Source organism: Macrosteles quadrilineatus, unplaced genomic scaffold (genome assembly GCF_028750875.1).
Source record: "Macrosteles quadrilineatus isolate MER2022 unplaced genomic scaffold, UCM_ALF_1.0 Scaffold_2__2_contigs__length_208266976, whole genome shotgun sequence".
Classification (NCBI taxonomy): Eukaryota; Metazoa; Arthropoda; class Insecta; order Hemiptera; family Cicadellidae; genus Macrosteles; species Macrosteles quadrilineatus.
The window spans coordinates 56,160,691-56,173,255 of NW_026542595.1; the positions used below are offsets into that span (position 1 = coordinate 56,160,691).

The following is a 12,565-nucleotide window of genomic DNA, read 5'->3' on the forward strand; positions in this document are numbered from 1 at the left end:
TTTAAAATTTTTATTTGAACATTTATATTGTTACAGTACTACCTAGAGAATGTACAAGTGCCGTTTGACATATTAGCCAAAAGAACTTATAGAACACATTATCAGTTATCCAACTGGACCGCTTATTATTAAATTTTTAAGCCACACAGGCCTATTTTAATTTAGTTATTTTGTTACGCCTTTATTTTATCTGTCACTATAAATAATCATTTGCGTATATTTAAGTTAAAATAAATGTGTACCTATCTAAATGGCAAATGGGGACATCAGAGTATGTAGGGTAAAGCATTAATGTATGACTAAAATATTAGATATCCCATTATGTTTAAGTCTAAAGTGAAAATAATTAGCCTGTGTTTAATACATTACTCTAACAAAACTTCCAAGTACCGTAGAGTCTTTATTTTATTTAGGTAAAATGATTGACAATTTTTTTTTTATAATTGCAATATCACCAGGCTGCATAAACATATAAACAATTCATTGCAATGCACTCTTTTTCAAGTAATTTCATTAGAGGAATGTTTGAACAAAATAAAATTAACGTTAAACTGATAACCTTTCAGCTATATATCTACTTTGATAATCATGGAACTATCAATCTTTTATCATAAAAGTTGTTTTACTAAAATGTAATACTCTGCTCAAGATAGATGTAATTCTAACTCACAACTGTTCATACCTATAATCAATGATGCAAGTACAATTAGGTTTGCATTGGAATACTGCGCCTACCGTAATATGTGTACTTAATGAACTACTTGATGAATTACTGATGAATTACTTGATGAACTAGCAGCAAAAAAGTGTTTCAACGATTTTGTCCAAAAATTATAACAAGTGATTAGTCAAATATTTTCAATCCATTGGCATACCGAAATTGACCTACCTACACAGAGGAATTCCTATTTCTTAGTTCTTTTAGTGAATTACAAAAGCAACAATAATATACTTTATTCATTATTATTTTGTAATAAGTTGTTATCTTCCTTCTCAGAAACATAGGAAGACGATTCAAAATTATCTTTATACCAGTCTATTACACCCGATCGTAAACAAGACAGCCACGGCATTTTGACAGAAAACATACCTCAAATCTCTAACTTGTTGCAAAAACAGGATATGCAACCAAAATACACACAATAACTATTGCAGGTAGACAGAAAGAAATTATTGACCTGACGAGTGCTGCGATCCCTCGGAATAAGTTTGAACTACAGTAGTAGCAATGTTTCAGGACAGAACAGTTCCTTCTAGGAATGCCAGGCTTATTAGCCAGGCGGAAATGTTTGGTACATATGCAGTGGGTTAAAATAGCTTTAAAATTAATTCCTTTTGTCCAAAGTAAACTGTACCTGATAGACCTATGATATATTTGAAACTGGGATTTAAAAAAAACTTTAAACCAACAACAAAAGTTAAATTTGTAATAAAAGGCTGCAATATTATTTTAATGGTTAACTTTGTCGATCGTTGGGCTTGTATGAAATTATTCTAAAGAAGAATACCGATTGTCCACAAGCCAATCCAAAACTATTCTACCTACATTTATCCCCTGACTAGTGATTATAAAAATATATCATCTGATTTATCGTTTTTAATAGTCAATTATTCAAAAACATGTCACCTACTGCTGTTATATCAGTTTTGACAACTAAAGCTGTAACCATGTCAGTCAACAATGATAAAACTTCTTACCATGTATTTCTTGTACAGAGAGTTCATCACATATTTCAGTCTGAAACTGATCTAGATGTCTGAGAGCATCTACTAGGGCCCCGGACTCTTGGATCACCATGTTTTGGTACAGCAACAACTCACTATGTTCATAGTCAATTATAGTCTGAAACAATATGACACAGGTCAACACTAATGGCATTATATTATACATGTTTATTATATTATGGAGAAAACGTTCTAACTGGTTTTTGTTGGAATCTGAAATCCATCAATCTCAAGAAAAGATTCCAAATTTGATCGACTGTATTAGGCATAGAGAATGGAATCTCACATTTAAATCCACTTACCACCAGTGTGATCGCAACCCTTGTGTTTGTCAAATAGTGCACAATTCTGGCATTAACAGTTTGGAATTGGATCATTTTAGAATTGACTAAACTGTTAATGTTGGGTTTTTCTCTGTACCGGGCCTTTCAGAAAATTTCCCATATAGGGAATAAGGGTGTAGGGACTTTCCATAGTACTCGTGGTAAGACCTGGACCCGGGACTGTTTTACTTTTTTGTTTTGAGGTCAATAGCAATCCAGAAACACCATCCGTTCAAATTCATATATATATCTGTCCGTTAGCAGGATAACTCAAGCAAAAGTGATCTGATTTTGATGAAATTTTGTATAACCGTGTAAACCTACATTTATTCAAACAAGTTCGTGAACCATCATGATCGAACTATGGTAACGGGGTTTATGGAGGGGCTTTATAGGGTAAAATTTTTTTTCCCATTTTTAACCCTAAAAACATAAAAATTAGTTTTTTTCCCAAAACATTTTGCAGAGCTTAAAAAACATAACTATTTAGTATATTGAAGCGTTACTATGGGCCTAATGGTTACAGAGAAAATTCCAAAAAATTAAGAATTTAAAATCCATATGTTATTCTCATGGAGAATAAGTAGCCTACTGTTGTAGATTGCTTGTTTATGAACATATTATTTTGATCAAATTTGGAAAATGCTTTAACTCATACCTAAACTACATATTAAAATTTAACAAAAACACTTTTATTTTTTAAACCTTCCCTGTTGCTACTCGTTAGACAGTACTAGCGTTAAACTAATGCTAGGCCAATTTAAATATAGGATGAATGTAATATTTTAAAGGAGATATTTAATTGTAAATCTAATCATTTGCTTGGTCTGCAAGTTTGCTGCGACGGAGGTATTTTGAAGAACCAGTGGTGTACAAATACTAAGCATTGGCTTTCAGTACCAACACACCACTAATATAAATTTAATTTAAACTTTCAACGTAGTTTAGTTCAGTTTTTCTCAAAACACCACTGGTAAAAAATTTATTTAGTTACCTTTCAACGTAATTTAGTTAAGTTTTTCTCAAAACACCACTGGTACAAAAATAAATTTATTTAACGTTCGACGTAATTTAGTTCAGTTTTTCTTTTCAATCTCATTTATTTGCAAAAATGTCATAATGTACCAATTTACAAGTTTACAAATTTACCAGATGGAAGTGAATTTATGGTATAGCACGAAAAAGCTTTAAAACTACGGGGCCCATGTCGATGCGCAAATGAAGATTGAAAGAGGACGTACCCACCTCTTAAAAAAAGCAAGTCATCAAAACAACAGACTAAAAACACTGATCAGATGGATTTTACTACCCTAAGTTACAACAAGATAACATCTTAACATAATAACTAAATTAGATACCTGAAGTAAGGTCTTTCTAAATGCATTTAATATCTTCAAGGCCATATCATAATCTTTTAGAAGATGATAAGACATGGCAAAACCAATCCAAGATGCTCGTTGAGTTGGTCTCAACATGAAGAGTTGATATCTTGTGTCCTGACAAAGAAACATAGTTACATTATTATTGATCAGTAGTACAAAATTTCAACATAAACATAATATGTTGTGTATCGAACAATACTGCCATGTTTGAATGAATACTCCAGAAAAATTTATACATAACTTAATACTTGTTTCACAAAAATCTAGAACATTTAACACTTCATGAAACAGTACACAAAATACAGTAGAACCACAGGATAACCGAAACGGTTCCATAAATTAATGCAGGCCTAAAATATTAGTACAAAAGTATAGTACAATACGTAATATGTAAAGCGAGGTGTAGCGCCGAGCCCCTCTCTCTAGAAAGAATGCCTACGTGACATATCGGTATTGTACGGCGATGCGTGAGACGTTTGACGTGTCCTAGAGATGATTCACCTTCCCTCCCGGCCCCACTTACTACTTCCGGCCAGCGACCTGGCAATTCCCCTTGCCCTCCCATCAGTCACTTTCACAGTTAGTTGTGCTGTTAAAAACCCGTTGCAGTAGTGTACTGTTTGTAATTAGAAAGTGTGTACTGTATGTTGCCGGGTGTTTTTATGTGAAGTTGTGTACCGTAAAGATGTGTGTGTGTGTGTGTGTGTGTGTGTGTGTGTGTGTGTGTGTGTGTGTGTGTGCAGGGACGCCCCGAGGGTGGGGCGAGTGGGGCGACCGCCCTAGGCGCCGCGGCTTTGGAAGGTAACAATTAAACAACGTTATCGGCAAACCGCAAACAAATTTTTTTACGGGAAACTCGTAAACATGTAATCAATGACAATGTATATTCTAAAAAAAGCAATATATAGATTTTGTTTTATTATTATACAACTCGTGATATTACTACTTTTACGTCTGGCATGTGACTTGTTGGCAATACTGCGAGTCCGAGACAACACTGACACACACTGCGTAGTGCGTATTCGCCCACACGCTCCACCTACACTTGCTTGTTTCTAACCTCAAAGCTCAAACTCTTACGTCAACTCATAGTTGTTTCGTGATGTGAGTCTTAAATTCTACGTTTTTAGTAATTTAGTTCAGTGTAGTTGTTATGTTTATAAAAAATATTTGCAAAACAATCGATATGAATATATTGGACGTTGAGTCTATTGACGCAAGCCCCCCAAATCTTTTTTGGGGAGGGGGCGAAAGTTTAAATCTCGCCCCGGGCGTCTATTACCCTTGGGGCGGCCCTGTGTGTGTGTGTGTGTGTGTCTGTTCCATGGCTTCAGAGTGAAAATGTCTGGTTATCTCTTAATATAAGCAGCAAGTAAATTAGCTGCTATCAAACAAGTTGAAGAAGGTTGTTTACTAAAGACTGTTGCGGCTAATTAGGGAGTTGGTGTGTCTACAGTCTGTGAATGGGTTAAATCTAAACCTAAGTTTTTAGAGCAGCCGTGAAAAATGGTAACAATAAAACTTTGATGACATCAGAAGAATGGTTTTTATAAGTTTGTGCCACAAGTTGAAAAGTTTTTAGCTGAAAAAGGTTTGCCGAAAAAAGATTTTTATTAATTGATAATGCGTCCTCGCATCCCAGCAAGTTAAAAAGGGCAATATTGAATTATGCTTTCTTCCGCCTAATATTCAGGCTATTTGAAAGTGCATATTTATCATAAAATATTATCAATAGTGGCTATGGCATGATTATTTCAGTATTTGTTGGTGGGAGTGTTGCATGACGTCCAAGTGCCACGACATCCAATGATATTATTATTCAGTGCCACGACGTCCAAAACATAATTTTTGAGTTGTTGCACGACATCCAATACAAAATATTTGACTGTTGCACGATGTCCAAGTGCCACGACGTCAAAAAGTACAGTAACTTCAACAAAAAAGTCTTTCTACAAGCTTTGGACATCATGAAATTGGACGTCGTGCAACAGCGCACTTTATACTTTTGAAAAACTTAGCATTAGCACCACGTCCAAAGCTCTGTTAAGCCAGGTACACGACGTCCAATAACTCAGCCCTGTTGCATGATGTCCAAAGCAATAAAGACAGTAAAACAGTCAAAAATTATATTTTGGACACTGAATAATATTATTGGACGTCGTGCAATGCATCCTTGTTGGTTAAGTTGTCGTCACTATCGTCAGCTAATAGAGTGGTGCAATCATCAACACCAATTGCTCCACCATCTTCAACAGAAGACAGAAGGCAAGCTTAATAACGACTGGATCAAATAAATTATTCATTTTGACTCGACAAAATTATTAGAAACATTAATAATAGTTAAAAGTCACAAGATTATTTTATTTTATTCATAGAGTTCTTTATTTGACTTTGTTTTGTACGAAGCAACACAAACAGCAGAACAGCACTGAATGTACGACTCAAACCTCAAACTCAGTCAAGTTCACTCTAACTGTTTGACTCAGTGCAGTCCAGCTGAATTATAGGCCTAATATTTGTACTGTATTTCCAATGGTTAAATATTGGAGTACTCAGGATTTTGACAAATCATATTGCATTCGATCTGTAACCACTGTGATAAATGGCAACAAATTTCAAGTTAACGGGTAAATGAATTTTTTGATGGATGAGACTACATGGCTACATGACAACAGCTAAGCCTTCATTCAGCAAACAAAAAGGGCTTTTATTTGTTATTGTTTGCATGTTCAGTGGTTCGTACTTCATTTTGTTTTTGTCTTTCTCGAACGATATGAGGATGTTTAAAATGAAGTTTAGCGTCGTCCGTCTAATTTCTTCAAAATTGAAGAATTGGCCTTTGTTTTGCCAGATTTCTAAAATAAAATGTATACGTTGATGTGAATAATTAAACTTGTTTTGTGTGTAAATAATAAGTGAAAGTGGATTGGTTTATTACAAGAATGTAGAAGTAGGCCTAACTTAAGTTGTTGTTTTTGGTACTAATTTGTCATAAATTCTTATTAATGGCTTCCTAAGTTTGGAAGTATTTTAAAACTGATAAAAAACAAAAGATTTGCAAAATAAAACATATTTAATAGGCTTATATCTAGAGTTGGGGGGTCTAAAATCACTTTTAACCTAAACCCACAATACCGGTACAGGCACTAGGCCTACAAAAAAACCAGCTTATATCTAGAGTTGGGGGGTCTAAAATCACTTTTAACCTAAACCCACAATACCGGTACAGGTACTAGGCCTACAAAAAAACCAACAAAGTCATAAACCAAGCCTTTGTTAAACCTTTTTTCAACAAGCCTGCATCTTAAACTGTAACCTAAAATTGAACATGTACTCAGGCCTATTTCAAAAATGTTTTGTTTAAAACGTCCTAGAAAGTTAACAGACAGTTAAAAAAGTTAAAAGCTAGAACTTAACAGACAGTTAATTTAGTTTAACAAATTTCCAGAGCCCCTTTTATTACCAAGGTTAGTAGTCTATGTTAAATTTTAAATTTATATAGGCCTACACTTCTGATATGGTAAATATTGTTTTGTTTTGAATGTGTTTGGTTGTCAAAGTGTTGTTTGTACAAATAGGCCTAAGTTTTATTTTCTTAATCGCTTAATACAACCAACCTAAACTAATGAAAAAAAATCAGTTTTAAAAATTTAAATAACTTAGGGATATTTTGTTTTTAAAATAAAACAATTAAGTAGCCTAATTTAAAATGAGGTACCGATGGTACCGGAACCGGGAACAAGAATCGATTTTGGTTAGGAACCGGTACCAGGACCGACATTGAAAAAGTGGTACCGACCCCTCACTAGTCGTCGCCGATGATGCTGACGAACTAACCGACTAAGATATTGTAGAAGCATTTTGCAACCAGCTGACAGCACAAAGGAAAACACAGAAGACGATGTAGATGACGGAATCGGCAAAGTGACACCCGATGACAAAATTAATGCAGCAATTTTAATAGAGATTTCATTTAGTAGAGATTTTGGTACTTTGGTATTATACGGAGGCCACTTATTTTACAGTACGTTGAGGTGGTTATGTTAGGTTGGGTAGGTAATCACAAATATGTTTGTAGTACTTTACTCGTTTTGTTATTAATCGAACGATAACAGATGAGTCATATTTTTATTTATGATAACTCAACCTAACATAACCGCTGCAGTGCGCTGTATAAGACTGGCCTCCGTATAATACCAAAGTACCGAGATTTTAAACAAGTTAAATTACAGCCACTTTTATTATTGAAGGTTGCCCTAAAATTTGCAAAATAATGCAGCGAGTCAACGCCTACTAAATTATTACAATAATATTTAAGCCATTAAGTTAAAAATAAATTCTCTACAATTAAATCCTTTGAATAGAATTCTTTTAATTACAAGATGGTGGGACATCACAAATCAAAAACAATGTGAAGGACTTACCAAAAAGCAAACAAAAATCACTGATTTCAGTGATTTCTGTAAAATGATTACCTAAGTAACTTTAGTTGTTTAGATTAAAGTATTATCTAACCCATTGTAACATTTTTGTAGCTGAAATTAAACACTGTATTATATAGACATTGTTTTAAATTCATTTTTTCTACACACCGTGATTGTTAATGCATAGTCTATTTTTAGCATATAGCGGGTTAACCGAAAAATTGGTTATCTGAAACGGCTCTCCATCCTTTATTTCAGTTAACCCTGGTTCTACTGAAAAGCACAAACACTAAAGAGAAATATATAATTTTTTTATTTGAAAATTGTTTTTAAGTAAAATGACTCATCAGCTGACCTTGAATTTTCAAGTGAGCAACCAACATATTTTGAGACGGATGGCACTACAAAGGACCTCGATCGACCTTATTATGACCGATCAGCAGTTTGAGTATCAATGAACTTAACAATGTTTTCTGTCTGGGATAGTTTAGTTCTTTAAGTACCAAACTACTGTACATCTTACACCCTGTTGAGAAAAATTATCAAGCTTTTCACAGTTTTTAACATAAGGTGCACTATCAATAGTAGGCCTACACTTAAAAACAAAAGTAACTAGGAAATAATTATATATCTACGATTGGCTCTATAAGTTTACGTTTAGCAGTAACCATACCAATTGTTCAAACTTGCTTACCCTGTAGCCTTCCAGATCTCGCATTTGAATTTGCAAAAGTGATAAATCACGTAAAATTTGAATATTGTCTTTTTCCCATTTCAGAGCATTGCGATAACATTTTATTGCTTCATCATATTTCTTGTCTGACCGTTGCAAGAGTCCATACACGTGCCAACACACGTGAGATCGCAAGTCATTACGCAGGCCACGCCGAACATACTCGTATGCTTCTTCTTTGCGCCCCAAGCAATTAAGTGTCAGACCTTTCATTGCCAAAGTTTCTGTAACAAATATGAACTGGGCATATTCATTCTATTCAATTTTTTACCCTGATTGTATTTTGAATTAGTTCAGAAAAAACTCACAAACTTATTAAGAACACCCTTAAGTTAAGAGTATTAAACAGTCTAACTACGATTCATAAACATAATTTAAATATTAACATGTAGAATAATTTGCAATAATACTTAACATTAAATTAAATTAATTAATTACATACCACCATGTTCAGCAAACTTGGGATTTGATAAGATTTGCTTGGCAAACTTCAATCCATTCTTATACTGTTTCTGCTCATAGCATTTCTGAAAAATAACAATACCGGGTAGTATAAAAAACATAATTTCAAACATTAGATTAGCTATTGTAACACGGATTCATATAACTAAAAATAACTAGCCCTAATAGGAAAACATTTATATGAACCCTAGTGAGGTGCAGGGATGAGAGCGGCGGACGTGAGACTGCTAAAGATCAAAGTCGTTTCTTACTGCATTTACAGGGCTGTGTAGAGTAGAGCGCCGCCACCCACGCCATCCTACCCTTGATCCCGTCTCCGCTCCTTGATTGACATCTATATTTTTTATAAAAATATCTTTCTTAAATTGCTTTTAAAATGCATGAATAGTTTTTTTCACTAAGTATTAATTAGTCTATTTTAAATATAGGCCCTAGACCTACCTATAGTATGCACCTGTGCTCTTGCAAATCCATAAAACCGACGGTAAAAATCTAAAATAGTTTTAAATTTCAAATACAGTTCCCTTTTTTTAGCCAACGGGAATTTTAAAGGATTTCTCAAGTTTTTAATTTGTACCATATTTCACAGATTATACCCTCTAACCAACAAATGACCATGATTCATAATTAATTTTGTCATGACAAATCCAATGAACTATGCAAAGAATTGCTAATTTTTATACTTTTATAAATGCCCACACTTTTGTGTACCTGTTTAGCCTGGGGTAAATACAGTAGGTCCCCCTCTTAATGGGCCCTAAAGGGATTGGACCTAGGTTGGATAACTCAAAAGGTTGGTTAAACGAAGCATCCCTAAAAACTTTAAAAAATGAAATGCTGTAGCCTACATTTGGAATTATAAAACATAATTCTGAAGAAATTCATGAATTGGCTGATTACAAAATAAACTAAACTTAAGATATCTCCTTTTTTTCTTAAGTAGATAAATGAGTGAGAAACAAACCCAAAACACGGTAAAGTCAAATACTTTCTGTGGCATAAATTAGGCCTATAGTTGTAGGCAATAGGCAAGAGTCCATAAAACTCTTATTTTAATAGGTACCTTTATTAATATTAGTTGATGCTTTCCAAATCCATCGTAATACAGTAAAAAAGAACATATTATCGAAATTTAAATTACAAGCAACCGTTTCATTACAAGACAGGATGTGTATTTACTATATTTATAGCCTATAACATCCTGTAGAGTATAGCGTATTGTTCCCATCGCAGAGTGTGGGAGTGGAAATGTTGAGATTTTTAGAAAGCGGCTGTTAAACCGAACTGCTCTCAAAACAAGGTCTGATGAAACCTACTTTCAAGAAGGGTTTAAGATATCAGCACTGCCCGTATCGACTAAGCTTCAAGAACGACTTCCCTGGATTCACGTTCCATGCTCCCGAAGAACCACTGGCCCTCTACTGTATCCTAAGGGTACTCCGTCCAAACTTAGCCTCGTCGATTTCCACAACCGAGTTAGGCCTGCCGAGTTTTCCAAGCACTGGATTGCATGATGAACGAGGACTTTGCTCAATAGAACGAGAACCAATCTGTGTTGGTGCAACTTAGCAACCCCTCAGTTCTTAGTAAAGTAGCTGTGTTTCGGTGATTTCAGCCAAAGATAGGAGGTAACTAGTTTCATGACAGTCCTCAACAAAATACGAGCATTGGCCAGGAACATGTTTTTCAACGCCACAAGCTTCCAGTTGCAACTTGTAGGCTTCCTCTCTAGGAAGTTGAATGCTCACGTGGTTGCACCGGAAAAGCAACGTTTCCCAGTTAAGCAAATATTTCCGCCCACATTTCTCGCACTACGCCACATTGCTGAAAACACCATGCCAAAGGAGATTTAGCACCCCCATCTTTTCTCATAAAACAATGTTGAAGTGACTCAACACGCATGAATTACAATGCCCAGTTGTTTACCATTTTTAACACAAATTTAAAATGGCTTCAATCATTGGATGCTACAAAAGGACAAATTTAAGGATTAGGCTAACGTAGTAAAGGCTATTCCACCATCATTCCCTCTCACTGGGACGTACCACAACACGACCCTTTTAGTAGTAGTTTTATATAGGTAGCTTTTAATTATTATTGTGAAAGATTAGTAAAATATGTACCTATAAATGGAAAATATCTAATTTTTTAATGACAAAAGAAAACGGTTTATTGGATAACTTAGGCCTAACTTAAGTTTATTGTCCAGATTTTTAGGAAAATGCATTTTTCTTTGAGAGCAATGGGAAAAGCATTAGGTAGGTCTACAATGGTGATCTGGATATTTAATTCTGGTGCACAACCTCATAACATTTTCAAGATACTTAGGTACCGTAAATATGATCTGTAAGTTTAAGTTAATTTTGATAAAATAAGTTAAGTTATAGCCTACGCTAAGTTGGGTGACACTCATAAACGTCTTGGAGAAGAGAATAAGCTTTGGGGCAAGCACATTTTTTGCCTATGCCATAAAATGCACGAGTACCGTAGGCCCAGCCTCAGTTATCAGTTTCAAAGTTAGGCCCTACCTAACTTAGTTGTGGTGTGTGCAATTAGTAGAAAACTTAAAATCATTTTAAGTTAGGCCTATATTCCTTAACCAACCCAAAGAAAAGACACAAAATAAAATTGTGTTTAATATTAAAAGAGGAACACCAGGTCGGTGAAGATTAGTTTGGGAGTAAGTTAGGTCTATCTTAGCTTAATAAGTTAGGCTAACTTGCATAGTTTCTAAAAAGTCGGATTGGAAAAGAGTAACTTAGGCTACTTATTTATGACTAGCTGTTTGCCCGTTCTACGTACGGGAATCTTGTAGTAAATTTAAACCTTATATTCAGAACAGGAGTTGGTTTGCATATTTAGTGTGCATTTTTCCAGATATGCTGGCAAAACTATTACTGTATAGGAATATATATAAACCTTCGCAAATACAATATCTGACAGTTTCAAAGCCAAAACGAATGCTTCACATTTAAATGTCACCCGATCGTGTTAGTCCATATTTTATATCTAATGATAAAAGGAATTGCTTCATAGATCTATGAGCCCTCAGGTAGGCCTGTAATTGAAAGTTACTTTTCACACTGGTTAAAAGTAGTTAAAAAACTACCTCAACCTCACTACTGCACACGTTTTATTCGGGTTGAAATTTTCATTAAAAAAATTAAATGAAATGAAATAATATTTTATTTCCCATAAATTATATACATATAATTACATTGTAATTTTTTTTACTTAAAATATAATACAGCAAACATTACAACTAGATAGGTAACAAAACAAAAAATTATATTCTGTAGAAATAAAGCCAAAAAGTGAAAAAAATACATTCTAACAAAGGAAAAAGTCTACATAGGCAGGGCCTGTGCGTAGACTCGAGTTGCGAAAAGGTTAATTTAGATGGGAGGTAAAAAAATGAATAGGAAAACAAAAAATAATTCGTATAATTTTAAATAAAAAAAAAATGTTCTTGCTTGACAAAGGTGCTCTTGTCTTTTCCAAGAAACACTGAGAAAT

At 34.3% G+C, this 12,565-nt stretch overlaps 1 protein-coding gene across 1 annotated transcript in view; it reads right to left on the bottom strand.

The window, feature by feature from the left end:
* LOC128986293 (N-alpha-acetyltransferase 15, NatA auxiliary subunit-like) overlaps positions 1 to 12,565 on the bottom strand; it is a 125,579-nt gene that overhangs the window by 109,617 nt on the left and 3,397 nt on the right. Inside the window, exons 2-5 of the mRNA XM_054406583.1 lie at positions 9,030 to 9,114; positions 8,549 to 8,811; positions 3,407 to 3,544; positions 1,699 to 1,843 (exon numbers count right to left, since the gene is read on the bottom strand). Of these exons, the coding sequence (XP_054262558.1) occupies positions 1,699 to 1,843; positions 3,407 to 3,544; positions 8,549 to 8,811; positions 9,030 to 9,114 (631 nt within the window). The remainder of the gene's footprint in view (positions 1 to 1,698; positions 1,844 to 3,406; positions 3,545 to 8,548; positions 8,812 to 9,029; positions 9,115 to 12,565) is intronic.